This window comes from Mytilus galloprovincialis, chromosome 11, assembly GCF_965363235.1.
Source record: "Mytilus galloprovincialis chromosome 11, xbMytGall1.hap1.1, whole genome shotgun sequence".
NCBI lineage: Eukaryota > Metazoa > Mollusca > Bivalvia > Mytilida > Mytilidae > Mytilus > Mytilus galloprovincialis.
Window position 1 is genome coordinate 22455717 of NC_134848.1, and position 25552 is coordinate 22481268.

Genomic DNA, 25552 nt, shown 5'->3' on the forward strand with positions numbered 1-25552 from the left:
TTATCAATTATTGGTAATATTAATTATTTGGAAAACAAAAGGTCCTGGCTATCCAGGAATGGAGTATTTTTTAATCAATATTAATTATGTGGAAAACAAAAGAGTCTGGAGTGGTGTAATTTTTAATCTACACCATTGTCCTATATTAGTTCTATATAGGGTTGAATTCTTTGATTTGTCGTATTTACCCGATGACGGCTGACAAATTGGACCTCGTAATTTTAGTATTATAGATGCTTTGTTATATATGCATTAGAATGGAAACAACTGTTATGCATTTTTTTTTTAAAATCTCAATTTGCCGAAAATCCCAGTATCCCAGCAAAATGTGTATCTCGCATGAATAGATTTCGAAAGTAGTTTCGGAAACATGGTTTACCGAAGTGAAAACTAAAAGAAAAATCCTAATTGACCAATCCACTTCCAAGTATTTATAGATATGCAAATCATATAAGAATTATATTTTAATATTTTGTCTATTACAATTCGTTGTATGCAAGCACGACGACTAGACAACATGAATAGTTTATTATCTTTTGAACGTAGTTATATTTTCAGCGTAGTAAACTGTGCTGCTTCACCACCACCGCTGAAAAAAATTAAATTAATCTTACAACTCCGCAAACTTTTACAATCTTAATATAATTTAGCTTATCGTGTTTTCTTCACTAGACAAAGTAAGAAGTATCGAATTTTCAATTTATCGAAGAATATGAAAGCTACTGTGGACTCATAAATATTCGTGGGATACCAATTGTCGTGGATTTCGTTGTTACATGTGAACCACGAATTTAAATGTTCAACGAAGTACAAAACTTTTAAGGGATTTTATGCAGTCTTTTGGAAAACCACGAAAATACGATTTTTTCCTCAAACCACGAAAATTGGTTCCCACGAAAGAAATGAATCCACAGTATTGAGAAACGAGTGTTCAGTGACAATTTGTTATACATTTGAATGAGTTTACATAATTGCTTTTCGTTCAATTTTTGTACATAGATTAGGACGTTAGTTTTCTCGTTTGAATTTTTTTACAACTGTCATTTCGGGGCCTTTTATAGCTGACTATGTGGTATGGGCTTTACTCATTGTTGAAGGCCATGCGGTGACCTATTGTTGTTAATTTATGTATCATTTGGTCTCTTGTTGAGAGTTTTCTCATTGACAATCATATCACATCTTCTTTTTTATATTTACATAAGCTGATTAAAGATTTTTTTATATACTTTCTCGTCTTGAAATTGCAGAAAAGGTGTTCTTCGCAGATAATTTGATACTTCTGGACATGTTCATTGCTATGTCCACCACTGAGGTCCAAAATATTGACCTAATTATCTAGTCTAGAGAGTTTAAAACTTAAGCAGTGACCGAATTGTAGAAGTCGAAGACATCCGCCTAAATAGTGTTTCAATCATCTTCTGGGTAATGTCAGTGGTTTTAAAACAAGTTGAAATTTCATCCTAAATTTATCTGCATATCATGCTTAACATGTATGACATTGGCTTTTATGAGTGAATTTTATCTTACCGTGTTTGCGTATTTAATTTAAAACGACATTGCCCAATTTCCTTTTGTTTGTTATCTGGAATATTTTTCTCTGTAGAAATACATACCCCACGTGTTCATTTTTCCAAACAATATGGCCGCCATTTGTTGTTATATCGCCGCTATTTATTGCTGATCTACATACTGGTAAATTCTAAAAGTAATAAGAAATGTCATAAAGACTTACACAGTACCGTAGTAATGTTGTATATGTGGTCAATATGTGTATAATTTTGAATTTTAAGTACAAATATTCTATATATTCTGCATTTTCTGAAGGAATTTACATACAATTTTGTTGCTTTGTATTTTAGCCAGAAAAAAAAACAACTGACGGTGACCCTAGCTATCTTTTAATATTCTGAAAGCCTTTTCGAAAAGCTATCTTCTTGTATTTTATTTTACAATTCTATTATTCAGTTTAGCTGTAGAAAATGGTGGATTCAAATATTACGTGCTTCTTTCGCTTTATGAATAAACCCATGCTCTAAATCCAATATTTGTTTTGCACATGCGTATATTGACTACTGTAGAATAATGAATTTTATCAAATTGGATGTATTTAATACATTTCATTAACTTAAAACACTTTCAAGCTCTTAAATGGTGCACATGTTGTTTCTAATTCATTCTAATGACTGTAATGTGTTGCATTCCGAAATTGACATATTTGACCTAGATACGACAACCGTTCATACTAGCTGTTCAAACACTCCTCCAATTTAAAAATCCCATTGCCAGTCGTTTGTTTGTTTACAAAAAAAAAAGGTTCATGAAAGAGCCTACACACACATTCTACACTTAGACACATCGGACATAGAAATTACCTTTATTGTCCAAATCAGAATCGAAATAATTGATGCAAACTATACTTTAATGTAGTTTTAACATGGATAGGCATCATATCCGTGTTATCTTAGCCCTCACTATCGCTCGGGCAAAACTAATCACGAATATAATGTCTTCCAAGGTTAATACAACAATAAACATATATATATCTTGCATCAATTATTTCTTAATTAAACCTAGTTTAATAGCTACCTCAACCTCTCACTTGTATGACAGTCGCATAAATTCTATTATATTGACAACAACATTGAACAAGGTGAGAGCTTAATCTTTGTTTTGCTAAGAATTTCTTGTAGAAATAACACCATTGATAAGTAATCTTCCATTTTCCAACGATAGTAAACGGATAATAGTAAAGGACTGTTAGGAAAAACGAAAGGGTCATTGAATAGCAAAATGTATTTACATTAACGGTACCAATTTTTCCGCACCAGATGCGCATTTCGACAATACATGTCTCTTCAGTGATGCTCGTGGCCAAAATATGTAAAATCCAACAGCAAAATGTAAGTTAGCAGTACCAGCATATTACGATTTTTTCTCATTTGAAAATAACATACCAATGAAAATCTATGTGCATGATAGTTAGGATTCAGATCTGTACAACCTGCAGGACAGTCACCGCTGGAAAAAAAGACGGAATCAATATATAATACTAGCTACAGTTGTTACAGCTGTTACATTCCCCAGTACCAAACAGTGCTTCCTGTATTTGCTTAACTGGGTTCCGCTTTTATTTACGCTGCACTCTGCTTCGGCACATTCAAACAGAGTGGAGTTGTCAGTCGAGAACTAGTCGGAAAAAAGTATGTGTTATGTATGACTTATGAAAATGTTAACGTAAAGCTCTCGATCTTTACCTTAAAGTCACAAAATGAAAGCTTTTTAGAAGACTGTTATAGATGAGTAGTATATAATTGAAGGAACTGAAAAAAACAGAAAGAATACTAAGTGTCTATTTGCTTGTTTCTGAGAAATAAGCCATAAAAAATTTGGCTGGAAAAAATTCTCTCTTTAAACATTGGCATCCTTTTTCTTTCAAAAATTATGAAAAAATAACAGAGATCTTATAGGATTTTTAAATACGGCTTTATAAACTATATATAATAGGTTACCTGCACATTGCTTTGTCCTCTACGCCACAGTCGGAGAATTTAGTGGAACATGTCAAAGTTATTGTCTCTACAACTAAAATCAATATGTGACGTCATCATTAAACAAAGTTTTAAAAGTTCTGAGGTTTGTGTCACATGTGCAACAAAATCTGCATACCCGTCCGGAGCACCCTAGATACCTACAGGTTTTTGGTGGTGTTCGTGTTGCTTAATATTAAGTTTTCAATGTTGTTACTGTCGATTTCATTGAAGAGGTAGCTTAAGGTAACATCTTAGGTTAGCTTGCTTGCGAGCTGAACCGTGAAGTCATTGTTAGGTAAGGTAAACTATCCTCCTTTAAGAGTAGACTAGTCCGACAGGTAACCAATCTATCTGTTTGTAGGACTAGGCTACTTCGAAAGGAGGGTAGTTTGCCTTACCTACCAATGACTTCACGGTTCAGCTAGCAAGCAAGCTAACCTAAGATATTACCTTTAGCTACATACATATACTCATTGGAATCGGCTGTATTTGTATACTATTGTTTTTCTTTTAGTCTTTCTTTTTTGACTTGGCATTGTCAGTTTTACGTTTGAGACTGACTATACCTGTTGTATCCTTCCGTCACTCATGTTGTGTAATATATGCAATTAAGAAATGTGGCATGAACCTTTCGAAAGTCTTTTTTATTGCTTAATAAATCAAAATTTACAAATCAACAAATGTTTGATAAATATAAACAACTTATTAAAGCTGAGAATACTAAAGAAAAATCAAAGCCCGTAAAAATTTATAACGATATTTTTAGATGTATAGATGAAGATGCATTTTACAGTTAAAAATACTGTTGATAATTTTAAAAATCTTACCAAAAAACGAGGCTGAATGTGTTCCGGTACTTGAGGTGGCTGCACATGTGTATTCTCCTGAACCAGCAGACGATGAAAGTCGGAAAACTAGGGCGCCATTTTGAAGAACTTGTGAATTAGAAGGCATGCCTCCAACGACCTTATTGTACTGGACAGTATACCTGTCGGCGCTTGTAACATTACAAATAGCACTGACTGTATTACCACGTGCAACCTCGTAATACTTCTGCATTGGTTCAATATGTAAACGGTTATCTGCAATCAAAAGGCAAAACAGAAACGGGTTAAGGTTTTTAGTCAGATTTCTCGTTGAGTTTTTCTATTAATTGAGGCCCAATAAACCTTGTGATCACTAAATTGGGGGAAGTTCGGTAAAATTCGCAAACAGATTGACGTACTATTCAAATAGTATTACGTTGATAAAAAAGCTAATTAAGGGGTACAGAACGACTAAGGGAGTTAACTCTGAAAAATCAGCAGAGTGTTTTAATCATATACTGCTAGTTTGGAGATATCAAGTTTTTCTACGATCAAATTAGTGTTTGTCAAAGTGCTATTATAGCTAACCAAATTATTCTTGTAAATCGAGCAGTTCAAATTTCTATAAATTTTCATATTTTTGTAAACAGGTCAAAATAAATCTTTAATCTCCTTAATACCCACACATAAGAAGTAATTAGCCTTTTTACCATTGGTATTCAATCTCAACGTGTTGGTGTACGCCTTTGAAAAAAGATTCAAGAATGCAGTAGATTATGGAAAGTTGAATGGGGAGGTTATGTAAACTTTGCCTACAGATTGACGTACTATATAAAATCTATAATATTAAGTTGATAACAAAGGCTACTCTATACCATCAAAACATTAGAATTATCATTATAAAATTGAGAATGGAAATGGAGAAAATGTCAAAGAGACAACAACGGGACCAAAGAGCAGACAACAGCCGAATTATGGCCATCAATAGATCTTCAACGCAGCAAGAAAGTCCCGCAACCGGAGATGATCCTCAGCTGGCTCCAAATTAAAATTGTGTACTATAGTTCACTACGTCATACTAACCTTCAAACATATAAATGAATTGAATTTAAAAACATGCATAGGCCAGAGGCTCCTGACTTGGGACAAGCGCTACAATGCGGCGGGGTTAATAATTTTTTGTGAGATCTCTAGCACTATCTCCATTTTTTGTAGTTTTCCACGTACCATAAATATCAACTGTGACCAATTTTTCGGCCATCCCTAGACCACTCTCAATCTTACAATGATAGACCCCGTTGTCACTTATCTGTGCGTTAGGTATGATGAGGCCGTCTATTGTTTGTGCTCCTCTCGAAACTTCTGTGGTCGCTTTATTCTTCGTCCATTTCTTGTCTGGGGTTGGGGAACCGTGACCATGGCATGGTAAGAAAATGGTCGAACCTAATTTAGCTTTTACGTAAAATGTTTCGTCACCGTCTATATATGGTTTCACTAGAAAAAGAATAGTATCAAATATTATTATATAATTATAAGACTGATTGATATCATGATAATTCTTAAATTCTTAATTCATTTTGAAAATGGATTTTAAAAAAATTAGAATAATTATAGGTTTTTTTCACACCGTTGATAAAGGGAACACTTACAAGGGATAAAAGAGGCGACAGACACTGAAAGCCTAATCATATATCGAAAAAAATATCAAAACCTGGACACACACAAAAAAACACACTATCAACAGTCTGTAATGCACTGCATAGAAAGCTAAAACCCGAGCAACACGAACCTCAACAGAAAAATCATAACAAACCGAAATCAGACTGATCCTCCCAAAAGACTTTAAAGATACTGAATAATTGGGTAGAATAGATGTTGAAAATAAAAGAATGAAGTAGATAAATATAAAACAGAAATGAACGATGAATATAATAAAAAAAATCATATAATTACAGAAATACATAAAACTAAAACAAATTGTATAAGAATTTTACAGAATAAAAGTACGATAATTTAACTTCAAAAGGGGGCGGGTTTTTTAGGGGTTTTTTTTCTGGAAAAAATTCTGATTCCCAATTTGATGAAAACAAGTATTCTGAAGCCTTTATGTTAAATATAGAAAATAATTTGAATAAATGCGTTATAAAACAAAATAAAAATATTTTAGCTTGAAGCGCGAACAATTTTTTCTGAGTCAGAATTTACCATACCCTCCATCTGAAGTTAAATGATGACCCGAATGTGTTATGTTATAAGATTAATATTATTTCAAATAAAAATACAAAAATGAAGGATCCTAATCCAGACCCTCATATATAAAATTACGTACCTAAGTTATTACAACAACTCATAGAGCTACCATCATTTCCTCTTTCGCCCTTTAAGCCCGGTTGACCTGACGGCCCAACTACACCTTTTGGTCCTTGTAGGCCTTGTAAACCTTGAGGTCCAGCTGTACCCTGTAGTCCAATTGTTCCAATCTCTCCCTAAAATATACCGTGACACATTTGACATTTTGGTAAACATATATGTTACATTCAAAGGTAAGGGACGACATCAATCAAAATCAAGGAAGGAAAACTTAATTCAAATAATTTGGAGGTGGGGTCATAATTGCTACAAGTTTTGCTTATTGACATCGATTTTATATATATCCTTATAGGTCAATCAATTTTCCCCCAAATTAAGTTGAGGAGAGGGGGGGGGGGTCATTGAAAAAACTATATGAAGGAAGTTTTTTTCATCATACATTGAACTTTTGATGTCGTCCCTAAGAATGTAACAGAGTTATTAAAACCTAAATTAAGGAGACTATTGGTCGCAATCGGCAATCTTAGGCAATCTTCGGGTGAATCAACCAGACAAAGGTACGGAATCGGCCGAGTTGTGACGAATGATCACGAATGTATTAGACGCTAAACTCTGGTAGAGAGTAGTTTCATTAGCAATCACTTTATGTTGATTACACTCATAGACATGGTAGACCAATACTTATTATTTATCTTACCTCCTATACATTTCTAGGAATATGATTGGTTAAAAGCAACCGCGTGGAGACCGTGTAGATTCCATATCAGGTTAGAATATAGGCTTATTTCAATACACGGCCAGAATTGGTGTCACGTACGTCCCTTTTTAAAAACAAAACTGTACTGAAAAACAATTCTTATAAAAGGTTTCAACAGACGAATAAAGATTGATAAAAAAAAATCACAAAACACATTCAAAGCTAACAAGTTGTTACTGTTTGCACTTGTTTATGAAAGATCAACGGCAGTATAGTTTCTTTATGAATGTAAACTGTATTGAAGACTTTTTCACTAGCACACTATGTAACTAATAATAACTACTATTCTGACGCCAGAACAACTAAAGCGTCTCTCCAATACATGGACTGGTTTAAAATCTATTACCTTTGGTCCTGGTCCTCCAGATCGACCTTGAACTCCACTTGGTCCCTGTGGACCCTGAATACCAGTTTCACCCTTCGGACCTAGAAAAAGATTAAAATATATCTTAACCTACTCCTCATTATCCAACTATCATGTTTATCGACTTTGACCTGTTTTTGAAATATCCATAGAGTATCGCTTAGAGAACAAATATCAAGATTAAAAGAAAAAAATATCGATTCTGCTATTTTGCAATCTTATATGACCCTCCTCTACCTTATTTATAAACTTTGCAGAAGATTCAATCATTCTTTATTTAATTTGCTATCATGTTTAAATTACGTCGGCTTCGGCAATAAACAAAAACTTTGTACAGTTTTAAATTCAAACGGGTGGTTATGAGTCAGATTTATTCCTCCGCAAAGTCGATACTAAGTATTTTTTTATTTTATTTTGCCATTGAGGCTACAACAAGATCATCGAAGTGGTAAGAGGGTAAATTGTTAACTTTTCAAATATATCTACCTTGCATTCCATTGAGACCTGGTAGTCCAGTACCACCTTGTTGTCCAACGTCACCTTTAGCTCCCTGTAGTCCCTGAAGCCCCTGTTGACCAAATGGGCCTTGACCCCCTTTAGGGCCTTGAGGACCAAATGGACCAGGTTCTCCATCGCTTCCCTGTTTGAAAAAGTAAAATAGAAAATTGAAAACGAACTCCAATGAAAATTCAAATTATACCACATTACATTAATTTTATATCTACCAAACTTTGAAACAGGAGATAAATGTCTCAATTTTTTCAACTCTCCAACAATCAAGCATGTTGCAGTTGCTGGTTTAAAATAATCATACAATAGCTAGAATTGTGGCACGTTTGTTCAGTCAGTGAAACCGATTATCGGTATGTTATTGTTGTGCAAGTTTTGGCTATACGTTTTACGCCTCCTTTTTATGAGATTTCTTTAAAAAAATAGAAGTACCTTTATTCCTTGAATTCCTCGTTCGCCCCTTTCACCCTTTTGTCCCGGAAGTCCATCTCTTCCGGTACTTCCTGTTGTACCAGAAGATCCCTTTTCTCCAGATTGACCTCGTTGACCCGGAAGTCCAGTCAAACCGTTACTTCCTGTCAAACCTGGTGTTCCCTTTTCTCCCAATTCACCCTTTAGTCCCTGAGGTCCGTCTCTACCATTGCTTCCGGCAGTTCCAGCACTTCCTGTTTGTCCGGTTTCACCTTTTTTACCCGGAAGTCCATCCCGTCCATTGCCTCCCGTCAGACCCGGTAATCCTTTGTCTCCAGATTCCCCTTTTTGTCCTTGATTTCCTGATAATCCCTGAATTCCTTGGTCGCCTTTACTACCTGTCAGACCTCTGTAAAACCAATTATCAGTTTAAACTCATAAGGACAGTAGACCCAGCTGATGAAGGGAAATAAACTCCCCAAAATACTGGTTCGCTTTTGTGAACCATTTTAATAAATATATACTCCTAGCTTCTTAGTAACACATAATCCTATTCAGTCTATTTCACAGGATATTTTTTTAAAGATTTGGTTAAAAGTGCCTTTACAAACGTTTTACTAATGTAAAGACTTAGATCTGAACTAAATATAAACCACCCTACCAATTTACTGTCTAAATCAACTTCTATATATTTGACTCAGTTAATGAGTGTAAGTATTGAATTTAGTTTTTTTGCAATAATTGGATTTTATTGATTCATAAGAATTGAATTGTTTACTAGGTACTTGCAAGGATACGATATTTTTTTCAAGCACATCATTGAATCAGATTTGATTGATGTGATCAACATAAACACGAACATATCCATCTTTGGTGGAGGACATATTTCCGTATGTTTCCTTTCAGTGTTAGTACAGTGAAACCTGACTAAACCGAACCCTTTCGGGACTTGAGATTTTGTTCGGTTTTGGCAGGTATTCGGTTTGATCAGGTACACAATGCATAAAATGTGATATGATTGGTCTTCAGAACAAGTTTGGATTAGACAGGTTTTCGGTTTATTCAGGGTTCGGTTTTATCAGGTTTCACTGTACCTTTATTTCAGAAGAACAATTTCAGTTGTTAACAAAAGTCACAATTTTTCGAAAACACATGCTTCCCTTAATAAAAGCAATTTAAAGAAATTGTTTTTGAATGTTTCAATGGTCTGTCTGATGATGTTCCAATCATAACTACTCGACAATTCTCGCTACTTACGATTGTCAAGGTGCTTGTTATTGTTTGCCGGTACTTACATTGGGCCTTGTACACCCTTTTCTCCCTGTGGTCCAAAAGGTCCGAACGGACCAGATTCCCCTTTGCTGCCAATATTTCCTTGAGGTCCCTGGTCTCCTTTTAGTCCAGGTAATCCTTGACTTCCAGTTGCTCCTACTTCTCCTATAAAAAAATGTGTAAACATAACTTATTGTTAGGACCATTTAGTTGTTTCAAAATAAAACACGCTCACTGACCAATTATTAAAGATACAGAGACTCAACGCATTCTCTTTAAACAACCACGTGACATTTTTAGAACTGTACAGCAGGTAAGATGATAACAGATACCTTTAGGCCCGGAAGGTCCAACTGAACCATTGGTCCCGGCTTCACCTTTGAACCCTGTCAATCCTTGAAGCCCTTGTATGCCCTGTGTACCTTGGTCCCCTTTCAGACCTTGAAGTCCATTCTGTCCGGGTTCGCCCTTTGGTCCTGTATAACCTAACGGTCCGAATTCTCCCTTTAGTCCCGGACTACCAGTGTCCCCTTTAGAGCCTAATTCACCTGTAATAAATTTGAAGTATTTACGATGAGATAAAAAGTTTAGTCAAAGTCATACGAAGATCAAAAAGAAAAAGAGCAAATAATATAAAAGTAATGATTTTAGACTGTCACAGTTTACAAACACATCAGAGAAAACAAAATACCATACCAAAAACCGGAATTTTCTATCAGGTAAACTGAGCATAAAGATTTAGGATCCATAGCGTTAAAATGAAAAGGAGACTAAACAGACGATTGTTGGAGATTGGTCTACGATATATTTACCCTTCAATCCAGGTGTACCAGAACTTCCGAGATCTCCTTTTTGTCCGAGGTCACCCTTATCTCCTTTTGGTCCTAATAAAAACAAGAAAAAATGTAAAGAAAACAAAAGACCATGATTTAATAAATAGAATTGAATTAGGATGATCGCAATACAATTGAGATAATATATATATTATAATTATAGATTATCGCTATTTTACCTATAACGACAATGTTATTTTCATGGACAACGGGACGTGCGCCCTAAGTTTCTAACAATTTTTTTCATATCACTCTATTGTGCTGGGTAAGGACATTGTCACTCAGTAGGATTAAAGGAAATTTTTCTAAACATATCGGCAAACTTACATAGAAGTGTTATCATTTTTATCAACAAAAATTCAGATTTTAGCAATTAAATCAGAAAAAAAACAAAAATAGCACAGTGATTGTTATTGCCATACAAAATCAGTCGTGTTTTAATTTGATGATCAAAAAAAAGACGCAGTTAATATTTCATTCCAAAGCCATAGCTGCAAAACATCTGCTGTATGTTGATATGGTATGGTGCATTCTCCTCTGTTCTTTGCTGTTGTTAGTATTTAGAATTTTAGTGGGGGTTTTTGTGGGGTTTTTTTTGGGGGGGAGGGGGTAAACTCATTTATCCATTCTGTTTAACGTCATCCAATGAGATTAGAATAAATACCTGTCTGACATACAGTAGTATTTGATGTACACCGCTGAGATATAAGTTGACTCTGGAAAAATAATATGCATCGTAATGTTTTAAATGTAGCAGCATATAAAATGTAGCCTCGCGCGAAAGAATCACAAATAAATGTAGCCACTCTAAAGTATAACATGTGGCACCTCGAAGAATTTACAATGTAGCCCAGCGAAAGCATAATGTAGTAAAGCAGAGATATAGCGAAAAAAATGTAGTCCGGCGAAGGTTTAACATATAAAATGTAGTTCGGTGAAGGTTTAACATATAAAATGTAGTCCGGCGAAGGTTTAACATATAAAATGTAGTCCGGCGAAGGTTTAACATATAAAATGTAGCCCGGCGAAGGTTTAACATATAAAATGTAGTCCAGCGAAGGTTTAACATATAAAATGTAGTCCAGCGAAGGTTTAACATATAAAATGTAGCCCGGCGAAGGTTTAACATATAAAATGTAGTCCGGCGAAGGTTTAACATATAAAATGTAGTCCGGCGAAGGTTTAACATATAAAATGTAGTCAAGCAAAGGTTTAACATATAAAATGTAGTCCAGCGAAGGTTTAACATATAAAATGTAGTCCAGTGAAGGTTTAACATATAAAATGTAGTCCAGTGAAGGTTTAACATATAAAATGTAGTCCGGCGAAGGTTTAACATATAAAATGTAGTCCAGCGAAGGTTTAACATATAAAATGTAGTCCAGCGAAGGTTTAACATATAAAATGTAGCCCGGCGAAGGTTTAACATATAAAATGTAGTCAAGCAAAGGTTTAACATATAAAATGTAGTCCAGCGAAGGTTTAACATATAAAATGTAGTCCAGTGAAGGTTTAACATATAAAATGTAGTCCAGTGAAGGTTTAACATATAAAATGTAGTCCGGCGAAGGTTTAACATATAAAATGTAGTCAAGCAAAGGTTTAACATATAAAATGTAGTCAAGCAAAGGTTTAACATATAAAATGTAGTCCGGCGAAGGTTTAACATATAAAATGTAGTCCGGCGAAGGTTTAACATATAAAATGTAGTCCAGTGAAGGTTTAACATATAAAATGTAGTCCGGCGAAGGTTTAACATATAAAATGTAGTCCAGCGAAGGTTTAACATATAAAATGTAGTCCGGCGAAGGTTTAACATATAAAATGTAGTCCAGTGAAGGTTTAACATATAAAATGTAGTCCAGTGAAGGTTTAACATATAAAATGTAGTCCGGCGAAGGTTTAACATATAAAATGTAGTCCAGCGAAGGTTTAACATATAAAATGTAGTCCAGCGAAGGTTTAACATATAAAATGTAGTCAAAGGTTTAACATATAAAATGTAGTCCGGCGAAGGTTTAACATATAAAATGTAGTCCGGCGAAGGTTTAACATATAAAATGTAGTCAAGCAAAGGTTTAACATATAAAATGTAGTCAAGCAAAGGTTTAACATATAAAATGTAGTCCGGCGAAGGTTTAACATATAAAATGTAGTCCGGCGAAGGTTTAACATATAAAATGTAGTCCAGTGAAGGTTTAACATATAAAATGTAGTCCGGCGAAGGTTTAACATATAAAATGTAGTCCAGTGAAGGTTTAACATATAAAATGTAGCCCGGCGAAGGTTTAACATATAAAATGTAGTCCAGTGAAGGTTTAACATATAAAATGTAGTCCAGCGAAGGTTTAACATATAAAATGTAGTCCGGCGAAGGTTCAACATATAAAATGTAGTCCAGCGAAGGTTTAACATATAAAATGTAGTCAAGCAAAGGTTTAACATATAAAATGTAGTCCGGCGAAGGTTTAACATATAAAATGTAGTCCGGCGAAGGTTTAACATATAAAATGTAGTCCGGCGAAGGTTTAACATATAAAATGTAGTCAAGCGAAGGTTTAACATATAAAATGTAGTCCGGCGAAGGTTTAACATATAAAATGTAGTCCGGCGAAGGTTTAACATATAAAATGTAGTCCGGCGAAGGTTTAACATATAAAATGTAGTCAAGCGAAGGTTTAACATATAAAATGTAGTCCGGCGAAGGTTTAACATATAAAATGTAGTCCGGCGAAGGTTTAACATATAAAATGTAGTCCGGCGAAGGTTTAACATATAAAATGTAGTTTGGCGAAGGTTTAACATATAAAATGTAGTCCGGCGAAGGTTTAACATATAAAATGTAGTCCGGCGAAGGTTTAACATATAAAATGTAGTCCGGCGAAGGTTTAACATATAAAATGTAGTCCGGCGAAGGTTTAACATATAAAATGTAGTTTGGCGAAGGTTTAACATATAAAATGTAGTCCGGCGAAGGTTTAACATATAAAATGTAGTCCGGCGAAGGTTTAACATATAAAATGTAGTCAAGCGAAGGTTTAACATATAAAATGTAGTCCGGCGAAGGTTTAACATATAAAATGTAGTCAAGCAAAGGTTTAACATATAAAATGTAGTCCAGTGAAGGTTTAACATATAAAATGTAGTCCAGTGAAGGTTTAACATATAAAATGTAGTCCAGTGAAGGTTTAACATATAAAATGTAGTCCGGCGAAGGTTTAACATATAAAATGTAGTCCAGCGAAGGTTTAACATATAAAATGTAGTCCAGCGAAGGTTTAACATATAAAATGTAGTCCAGCGAAGGTTTAACATATAAAATGTAGTCAAAGGTTTAACATATAAAATGTAGTCCGGCGAAGGTTTAACATATAAAATGTAGTCCGGCGAAGGTTTAACATATAAAATGTAGTCAAGCAAAGGTTTAACATATAAAATGTAGTCAAGCAAAGGTTTAACATATAAAATGTAGTCCGGCGAAGGTTTAACATATAAAATGTAGTCCGGCGAAGGTTTAACATATAAAATGTAGTCCGGCGAAGGTTTAACATATAAAATGTAGTCCGGCGAAGGTTTAACATATAAAATGTAGTCAAGCGAAGGTTTAACATATAAAATGTAGTCCGGCGAAGGTTTAACATATAAAATGTAGTCAAGCAAAGGTTTAACATATAAAATGTAGTCCGGCGAAGGTTTAACATATAAAATGTAGTCCGGCGAAGGTTTAACATATAAAATGTAGTCTGGCGAAGGTTTAACATATAAAATGTAGTCCGGCGAAGGTTTAACATATAAAATGTAGTCCGGCGAAGGTTTAACATATAAAATGTAGTCCGGCGAAGGTTTAACATATAAAATGTAGTCCGGCGAAGGTTTAACATATAAAATGTAGTTTGGCGAAGGTTTAACATATAAAATGTAGTCCGGCGAAGGTTTAACATATAAAATGTAGTCCGGCGAAGGTTTAACATATAAAATGTAGTCCGGCGAAGGTTTAACATATAAAATGTAGTCCGGCGAAGGTTTAACATATAAAATGTAGTCAAAGGTTTAACATATAAAATGTAGTCCGGCGAAGGTTTAACATATAAAATGTAGTCCAGTGAAGGTTTAACATATAAAATGTAGTCCAGTGAAGGTTTAACATATAAAATGTAGTCCAGCGAAGGTTTAACATATAAAATGTAGTCCGGCGAAGGTTTAACATATAAAATGTAGCCCGGCGAAGGTTTAACATATAAAATGTAGTCCAGCGAAGGTTTAACATATAAAATGTAGTCCAGCGAAGGTTTAACATATAAAATGTAGCCCGGCGAAGGTTTAACATATAAAATGTAGTCCGGCGAAGGTTTAACATATAAAATGTAGTCCGGCGAAGGTTTAACATATAAAATGTAGTCAAGCAAAGGTTTAACATATAAAATGTAGTCCAGCGAAGGTTTAACATATAAAATGTAGTCCAGTGAAGGTTTAACATATAAAATGTAGTCCAGTGAAGGTTTAACATATAAAATGTAGTCCGGCGAAGGTTTAACATATAAAATGTAGTCCAGCGAAGGTTTAACATATAAAATGTAGTCCAGCGAAGGTTTAACATATAAAATGTAGCCCGGCGAAGGTTTAACATATAAAATGTAGTCAAGCAAAGGTTTAACATATAAAATGTAGTCCAGCGAAGGTTTAACATATAAAATGTAGTCCAGTGAAGGTTTAACATATAAAATGTAGTCCAGTGAAGGTTTAACATATAAAATGTAGTCCGGCGAAGGTTTAACATATAAAATGTAGTCAAGCAAAGGTTTAACATATAAAATGTAGTCAAGCAAAGGTTTAACATATAAAATGTAGTCCGGCGAAGGTTTAACATATAAAATGTAGTCCGGCGAAGGTTTAACATATAAAATGTAGTCCAGTGAAGGTTTAACATATAAAATGTAGTCCGGCGAAGGTTTAACATATAAAATGTAGTCCAGCGAAGGTTTAACATATAAAATGTAGTCCGGCGAAGGTTTAACATATAAAATGTAGTCCAGTGAAGGTTTAACATATAAAATGTAGTCCAGTGAAGGTTTAACATATAAAATGTAGTCCGGCGAAGGTTTAACATATAAAATGTAGTCCAGCGAAGGTTTAACATATAAAATGTAGTCCAGCGAAGGTTTAACATATAAAATGTAGTCAAAGGTTTAACATATAAAATGTAGTCCGGCGAAGGTTTAACATATAAAATGTAGTCCGGCGAAGGTTTAACATATAAAATGTAGTCAAGCAAAGGTTTAACATATAAAATGTAGTCAAGCAAAGGTTTAACATATAAAATGTAGTCCGGCGAAGGTTTAACATATAAAATGTAGTCCGGCGAAGGTTTAACATATAAAATGTAGTCCAGTGAAGGTTTAACATATAAAATGTAGTCCGGCGAAGGTTTAACATATAAAATGTAGTCCAGTGAAGGTTTAACATATAAAATGTAGCCCGGCGAAGGTTTAACATATAAAATGTAGTCCAGTGAAGGTTTAACATATAAAATGTAGTCCAGCGAAGGTTTAACATATAAAATGTAGTCCGGCGAAGGTTTAACATATAAAATGTAGTCCAGCGAAGGTTTAACATATAAAATGTAGTCAAGCAAAGGTTTAACATATAAAATGTAGTCCGGCGAAGGTTTAACATATAAAATGTAGTCCGGCGAAGGTTTAACATATAAAATGTAGTCCGGCGAAGGTTTAACATATAAAATGTAGTCAAGCGAAGGTTTAACATATAAAATGTAGTCCGGCGAAGGTTTAACATATAAAATGTAGTCCGGCGAAGGTTTAACATATAAAATGTAGTCCGGCGAAGGTTTAACATATAAAATGTAGTCAAGCGAAGGTTTAACATATAAAATGTAGTCCGGCGAAGGTTTAACATATAAAATGTAGTCCGGCGAAGGTTTAACATATAAAATGTAGTCCGGCGAAGGTTTAACATATAAAATGTAGTTTGGCGAAGGTTTAACATATAAAATGTAGTCCGGCGAAGGTTTAACATATAAAATGTAGTCCGGCGAAGGTTTAACATATAAAATGTAGTCCGGCGAAGGTTTAACATATAAAATGTAGTCCGGCGAAGGTTTAACATATAAAATGTAGTTTGGCGAAGGTTTAACATATAAAATGTAGTCCGGCGAAGGTTTAACATATAAAATGTAGTCCGGCGAAGGTTTAACATATAAAATGTAGTCAAGCGAAGGTTTAACATATAAAATGTAGTCCGGCGAAGGTTTAACATATAAAATGTAGTCCGGCGAAGGTTTAACATATAAAATGTAGTCCAGCGAAGGTTTAACATATAAAATGTAGTCCGGCGAAGGTTTAACATATAAAATGTAGTCCAGTGAAGGTTTAACATATAAAATGTAGTCAAGCAAAGGTTTAACATATAAAATGTAGTCCAGTGAAGGTTTAACATATAAAATGTAGTCCAGTGAAGGTTTAACATATAAAATGTAGTCCAGTGAAGGTTTAACATATAAAATGTAGTCCGGCGAAGGTTTAACATATAAAATGTAGTCCAGCGAAGGTTTAACATATAAAATGTAGTCCAGCGAAGGTTTAACATATAAAATGTAGTCCAGCGAAGGTTTAACATATAAAATGTAGTCAAAGGTTTAACATATAAAATGTAGTCAAAGGTTTAACATATAAAATGTAGTCCGGCGAAGGTTTAACATATAAAATGTAGTCCGGCGAAGGTTTAACATATAAAATGTAGTCAAGCAAAGGTTTAACATATAAAATGTAGTCAAGCAAAGGTTTAACATATAAAATGTAGTCCGGCGAAGGTTTAACATATAAAATGTAGTCCGGCGAAGGTTTAACATATAAAATGTAGTCCGGCGAAGGTTTAACATATAAAATGTAGTCCGGCGAAGGTTTAACATATAAAATGTAGTCAAGCGAAGGTTTAACATATAAAATGTAGTCCGGCGAAGGTTTAACATATAAAATGTAGTCAAGCAAAGGTTTAACATATAAAATGTAGTCCGGCGAAGGTTTAACATATAAAATGTAGTCCGGCGAAGGTTTAACATATAAAATGTAGTCTGGCGAAGGTTTAACATATAAAATGTAGTCCGGCGAAGGTTTAACATATAAAATGTAGTCCGGCGAAGGTTTAACATATAAAATGTAGTCCGGCGAAGGTTTAACATATAAAATGTAGTCCGGCGAAGGTTTAACATATAAAATGTAGTTTGGCGAAGGTTTAACATATAAAATGTAGTCCGGCGAAGGTTTAACATATAAAATGTAGTCCGGCGAAGGTTTAACATATAAAATGTAGTCCGGCGAAGGTTTAACATATAAAATGTAGTCCGGCGAAGGTTTAACATATAAAATGTAGTCCGGCGAAGGTTTAACATATAAAATGTAGTCCAGTGAAGGTTTAACATATAAAATGTAGTCAAGCGAAGGTTTAACATATAAAATGTAGTTTGGCGAAGGTTTAACATATAAAATGTAGTCCGGCGAAGGTTTAACATATAAAATGTAGTCAAGCGAAGGTTTAACATATAAAATGTAGCCCGGCGAAGGTTTAACATATAAAATGTAGTCCAGTGAAGGTTTAACATATAAAATGTAGTCCAGTGAAGGTTTAACATATAAAATGTAGTCCAGTGAAGGTTTAACATATAAAATGTAGTCCAGTGAAGGTTTAACATATAAAATGTAGTCCAGAACATATAAAATGTAGTCCAGCGAAGGTTTAACATATAAAATGTAGTCCGGCGAAGGTTTAACATATAAAATGTAGTCAAGCGAAGGTTTAACATATAAAATGTAGTCCAGTGAAGGTTTAACATATAAAATGTAGTCCAGTGAAGGTTTAACATATAAAATGTAGTCCAGTGAAGGTTTAACATATAAAATGTAGTCCAGCGAAGGTTTAACATATAAAATGTAGTCCGGCGAAGGTTTAACATATAAAATGTAGTCAAGCGAAGGTTTAACATATAAAATGTAGTCCAGCGAAGGTTTAACATATAAAATGTAGCCCGGCGAAGGTTTAACATATAAAATGTAGCCCGGCGAAGGTTTAACATATAAAATGTAGTCAAGCGAAGGTTTAACATATAAAATGTAGTTTGGCGAAGGTTTAACATATAAAATGTAGTCCGGCGAAGGTTTAACATATAAAATGTAGTCAAGCAAAGGTAAAACATTATATAAACAAGTGAAACTGCGAACTACTGCTCACTGATGATACCCCCGCCGCAAGTGGATAATATTAATAGTGTAAAAATATGCAAGTGTTCGGTAAACAGGAAGTTGTCGAGTGATGAATCTGAAAACGCATCACACGGTATAGCTGACTTATAAAAATCCTGAAACCAAATTTCAGAAATCCTTGTATTGTAGTTCCTGTGAAAAATGTGACGAAAATTTTTAACTTGGTTATCATGTGTAAAATCATACAAGTGTTCGGTAAACAGGAAGTAGTCGAGTGATGAATCTGAAAACGCATCACACGGTATAGCTGACTTATATAAATCCTGAAACCAAATTTCAGAAATCCTTGTATTGTAGTTCCTGAGAAAAATGTGACGAAAATTTTCAACTTAGCTATCATGTGTAAAATCATACAAGTGTTCGGTAAACAGGAAGTTGTCGAGTGATGAATCTGAAAACGCATCACACGGTATAGCTGACTTATATAAATCCTGAAACCAAATTTCAGAAATCCTTGTATTGTAGTTCCTGAGAAAAATGTGACGAAAATTTTCAACTTGGCTATCATGTGTAAAATCAGACAAGTGTTCGGTAAACAGGAAGTTGTCAAGTGATGAATCTGAAAACGCATCACACGGTATGGCTGACATATATAAATGTTGATACCAAATTACAGAAAAGGTGGATGTGTAGTTCCTGAGAAAAATGTGACGAAAGTTTCATGGGACGGACTGACTGACGGACTGACGGACGGACGGACGGACGGACTGATGGACGGACTGACGGACTGACAGACAGAGGTAAAACAGTATACCCCCCCTTTTTTAAAGCGGGGGTATAATAACACATAGCTGAGAGGGTGATAGACCAGATTTTTACCCCGAGAAAACATTGTCAACCGCGGCGAAGCCAAGGTTGACAATGCTTTTTCGATGTGTTCCAATCTAATAACGTTACGGGTATTAGGGGAAAAAAGTTAAGCAAGATGTTTTATTTTATATTTTTGACAGTCAAATAATAAAATCTTAACCAAAACATAGAACTTAAGCATTGTATTTAATTACTTGGTGTAATTTCAATTTATTATCCTTGAAATTATCGATTTTTTATTGGATTAGACGAGAAGGTAACATTCAAAAAATTGTCACCGCTCAGCCATGTGATAGAGTAAATTAACACCCTCGTATTAGCCAATCAAAGTATGGCATTTTAATGTGAAGTATAATAAATAACAATGCTAGTTATATAATACGATATATAACTCAACATGCAGACATCTTATACGTTCAGGTATTTCACATCCAAAATTTTATGGAAATATTCTTTATAAAGCACAAAAATGTCAGTATTCTCCTCAGAAACTAACAAAACCTTTAAATAGACTTATTAAAAGGGGATATAGTTACGATACTGTTGTCAGGTCATTAAAGATTGCATATTTTGGCTTTAACATTGATTCACTGATAGGGTCTTTGCATCGGAACTAAACACATTTATTTCTAAAAAAAACAGTTGTTGGCATGACACGGGTTATGTTCTTCTCATATATTTTATGATAGTATGATACTAAACCCCTAACGGGAGGGATTGTACCTGATATTCATATGATGAAGACATAATCTTTCAATCAGTTTAATTGAGGTCTGGAGCTGGCATGTCAGTTAACTGCTAGTAGTCTGTTGTTATTTATGTATTATTGTCATTTTATTTATTTTCTTTTGTTACATCTTTTGACATCAGACTCGGACTTCTCTTGAACTGAATTTTAATGTGCGTATTGTTATTCTTTTACTTTTCTACATTGGCTAGAGGTATAGGGGGAGGGTTGAGATCTCATAAACATGTTTAACCCCGCCGCAATTTTGCGCCTGTCCCAAGTCAGGAGCCTCTGGCCTTTGTTAGTCTTGTATGATTTTAAATTTTAGTTTCTTGTGTATAATTCGGAGTTTAGTATGACGTCCATTATCACTGTACTATTATGCATATTTTAGGGGCCAGCTGAAGGACACCTACGGGTGCGGGAATTCTCGCTACATTGAAGACCCATTGGTTGCCTTCGGCTGTTGTTTGCTCTATGGTCGGGTGGTTGTCGCTTTGACATATTCACCATTTCCTTTCTCAATTTTAGTCATAAAATTCTATATTCGGTAAGTCAGAGCTCACTGTAACGAATTTGTCATGCCGACTTTCTTCACATATGGCTTTTAGACTAATTGCATATCAAAGTGATCATGTCATCAATATTATGAACCTACTTCCAAATGTTGGCCGTAGTGTGTTTTCTGCATTTACTATCAATTGTAAATCATCCATTGCTTCATTAATTTTGTTGTAGTCAGTGAAACGTTCAGACCTTTCTTCGATGTATTGTTGTCTTTATAAAGGTACTTGTCACTACCGTCTATCAAAACAAAACACGCCCACTGACCAAATATTACTTATACACGGTCTCCATGCGTTCGCGTTTAACCAATGATTTTCCTAGAAATGTTAAAAAGCTTACCGCAATGACAGATATTTGACCAATCTCTGTAGGACTTAATGTTGGCCCAGCTTGTCGTTTACTTCTATCCTGAAATGTAAAAACACAACTTTTTTTAACATAAATAAGGCCGTTAGTTTTCTCGTTTGAATTGTTTTACATTATCTTATCGGGGCCTTTTATAGCTGACTATGCGGTATGGGCTTTGCTCATTGTTGAAGGCCGTACGGTGACCTATAGTTGTTAATGTCTGTGTTATTTTGGTCTTTTGTGGATAGTTGTCTCATTGGCAATCATACCCCATCTTCTTTTTTATATTTAATACCTTTTTTTTCTTGTTCTGGTCATGATCGAGACTTTCTCATATCACCAAGTGTAAAATATCTACTATTTGAAACTATGCAATATTTCGTATGAATGCATACGATATACTATAGTATTGCTCAGATAACATACTAGGCTTTCTCGAATTGTGATCTTTGTATGCTAAAACTTTATAGAATGGTAGATAAATGAATACTATATGTAGGTGTAATACCCACAAATCATAGCACGTCACATCCGGTTGCAAATAGATCGAAAAAAAATATTCCCCTGAATTTGACAGTTGTAGATAATTAATCCTACATTTCATTGCAGTAAAACATTTCTGGATCACACACATATTTTTGGGGTATCTCAAAGCACCATTTTGGGGGGTTTGTATAAAATATTTCGGAAACTTGAGGTTACATGGTTACTGAAGTTTATACACGGTTAAAAAAAGAGGTGGAAATTTGATCGGTGAACTTCCAGTGATGGTAATTTTCTTATATGCAATGAATTGTTAATAGTACTGGACAGGAAAAAACTTTTCTCCTGCCAAGTATTTCTTTATTTGAAAAAAAAATATAAATTTTGCACACTTTTTTTTAAAGTACCATTTTAACAATGAAAGCTAACGTAGGGTCGAAACAAACAAAAAACAATTGATCTGAAAAAGAAATTTCCAGGCCAACAGATTTACACACAAGATGAATTTATTTTTAAATTAATGATTCAGAAACATCTCATACTAAATGAGAATACTAAAAATAAACCGTTGAATGTCAATAAATAGCCCCATCACATTGTTGAACAAATCTCTCTTTCTTAATGGTTTAGAACAAAAGTTCTCAGTTCTTCAAACTTGACCTATCATTCCTAATCTGGTCAACTATTTATAGACGGCGTCAGTATTGATATTCACTATAAAAGTATAATTATATTCACACACATTGTGAACTGTTCTGATAACGTGAAACACTATAAGTAAGGTCACATGTCATTCAGAACATTGGGATTTTATTGAAGGGTAATTTTTTTCATGGCTTACTTTTATAAATTGTCATTTAGATAGAGAGTTGTCTAATTGGCAATTATGCCACATCTTCTATTATATGTCTATTATATTTAAAAAAGGACTTTCTTCATTGTATACTATTTGTATTGTGTATTATATTGTACAAACGTCAGTGCAAAAATCGAAAGCTTACGTGAAATAAACCAAACTATTACTATCCACACTGATATGTGTCCACACTTGTACTTTAAAATAAGACAAATTGATAGCTACATAACTTAACATAAATGTCCTATAAATATAAGGAGATGCGGGGTGTTCGTCAATGGTATACAGCAGCCCAACGAATAAAGAACAACTAACTACCAATACTAGCTTTTTATATGAAAATTACACTTTATAAACTTGAAGCATCCGGAGAGCTTTTCAATTAATTATAGAACCATTTTTATAAATAGATAAGAATGTCAAGCTCTAAATCGTTGCAAACCTAAAAAGGTTGAATTGAAATAAGCAGACACTACTATCCTTTGTGTTTTCTACTGGATTATCCATTAGGGAGCTACCATTTGATTTTTATGGGGGGGCTAGGATGAAATTTGAAAAAAATAGGCAGAACAGGAGTTTTGAGTAAAAAAAAAAGGCAGGATGAGACACTTGCAAAAAAAAGAAGTCAGGACGACAATTTAGGTAAAAAAAAAGGCAGGACCGAACAGAGTGAAAAATAAAAAGGCAGGACAGAGATTACAGCTAAAAAAAAATGCAGGACAAAATTTTTCATCCTAGCCCCCCATAAAAATCAAATGGTAGCTCCCTTATAACACAATAATTGCCTAGACAACAAGAACAACAACAAAAACAAAGACAAATACTTTCGAGATTCCTGACTTTTTAAAGGTTTACCCATTCAATTCCTCCCTGACAATACAGTATTGTGCTAAGCAACCATACACAGCAATGCCCTCCTACCCACAAACATGCAAAATAATGCAAAGTCATGTTGATATTAAATCATTGATCAACCATTAGAGAGGGGTAAAGAATACCAAAGTCAAACTCATTAATCGAAAATAAACTGACAACGCCATGGCTAAAAAAAAGGGGGATAAAAAAATGACAAACAGACAAATAGTAGTACACAAAACACAACATAAATTGCATGATAATGAAAGTGTTATTATATAAATACCTTTGGTTCTTCGATAACAAGGTTGAGACTAGACTCCAATTTAAGCATTTGCACTTCTCCTTTCAATTCTATAATCTCGTATAGCTCGTACATTGATAGTCCGCCTATGCACAAAATCATAAAACATAAACCAAATATCGGCCATTTTGGACCGGAGCTTGTCGAGCCCGCGTCCAGTGATCTTTCACCTTTCATTTTTCGGTTGGACTATAGTACAATATTGGTCAAGAATGTAAGTGACAAAGATAAGAGGTTTCATAGTCTTATCTTTAATTTCGTTTCGTAATTAAACGTGTGAAAATTGATGGAATCGGATTAGTATCTAGAATACAGGGCATCGACTCCATAAACGAGGGTTTGTTAGAGGGTCCTTAATTTTTGTTGTCTTTATAGTTTTAGGGCATTTTTCTTTATCTTATAAAATAATGCATTTTTGTAAAATTCTCATGCAAATGATTTTATTATTAATTTTCTGCAATTAAATGATTTCTTTATTCTGTATATTGTTCATTTGTATGATCAGTATTGTGTTGCTTAATTCTTTTATTGCCCACAGTTATTCCTTTTGAATCTCCATCCCATTATTATCTTATTCATTAACTTTTGCAATTTTTCTATATTCATTATATTATTTTGCCAATATTATCTATTCATATTCAGTAAACCCCATCAGACCTCATACAAGAGATAAAGACTAAAAAGTAGTTGCTGACATCAAACAAAAATTGTTTAAAAAAAACAGCCCAGATAAGAGTATTTTGATTCATAGTTTTTTTGAGAAGCAAGTTTTAGTTAATCTATTGCTACTTTTCCTCTAAGCAGCCGGTAATTAGAAATAAAATGTGAAACATACTAGTGAGCGGATGTTGCTTTACATGTTTGATATTTTCTTCGCATTTATCTATGAAACGACAGGTGCAAGCTTTGTTATCAATTTCCGAGTCAATTGGTATCTCAGTGGCGGGTCATGGGGGGGGGGTAACCCCTAGAACACCCCCTTTTTTGACTATCAATGCGTTTGAATGGAGACGTTTAGTTGGAGCCCCCCTTTTATCCTGGGTTAGGAACACCCCTTTTTAAAATGGCTGAATCTATCCCTGTCTCTTGTAGAGAGTTGCCAGAATGTTATTTCAAGAGATTCAATGTTTTAGTAAATAAATTAAAACTTTTTGATACATAACATAAAATATGAAAAAAGAAGATGCACGTTATTTGTTAATAGCAACAAGCAACACAAACAGAACGACAAGAAGTTTTCTGTTGGTTTTTTTTCAGTCCAAATATACTGTGGATTCATTTTTATTCGTGGTATACCAATTTTCGTGGGTTTCGTGGGTCACAGCGAACCACGAATTTAAGAATTCAACGAAGAATAATCCCGATAAATGTGTATGGAGTCGGATGTTTATTTCCGGTTATATGTTATGCCGTTCTAGTATAGTGTTGATTAGCGATAAACATTGTAACATAACACGTGTTTTTTATTGAAAGAAGATACAAGTATTTTGATTAAATCTATAATAAATATATCGAATATCAGTGATAATTTACTTT

General features: G+C 34.2%; 1 protein-coding gene across 1 annotated transcript; it reads right to left on the reverse strand.

Annotated features, from left to right (window-relative positions):
* Positions 1–446: 446 nt before the first annotated feature.
* LOC143051053 (uncharacterized) lies at positions 447–24216 on the reverse strand. Its single transcript, XM_076224110.1, has 16 exons — positions 23999–24216; positions 21510–21578; positions 11458–11509; positions 10773–10844; positions 10293–10508; positions 9984–10125; positions 8710–9097; positions 8254–8407; positions 7750–7829; positions 6666–6822; positions 5564–5830; positions 4358–4612; positions 3510–3582; positions 2955–3018; positions 1614–1699; positions 447–589 (listed from the first exon to the last, which is right to left on the reverse strand). Exons 1-16 carry the CDS (start codon positions 24191–24193, stop codon positions 547–549), a joined length of 2313 nt encoding a protein of 770 aa, XP_076080225.1. The 5' UTR covers positions 24194–24216; the 3' UTR covers positions 447–546.
* Between the last annotated feature and the right edge of the window lie 1336 nt (positions 24217–25552).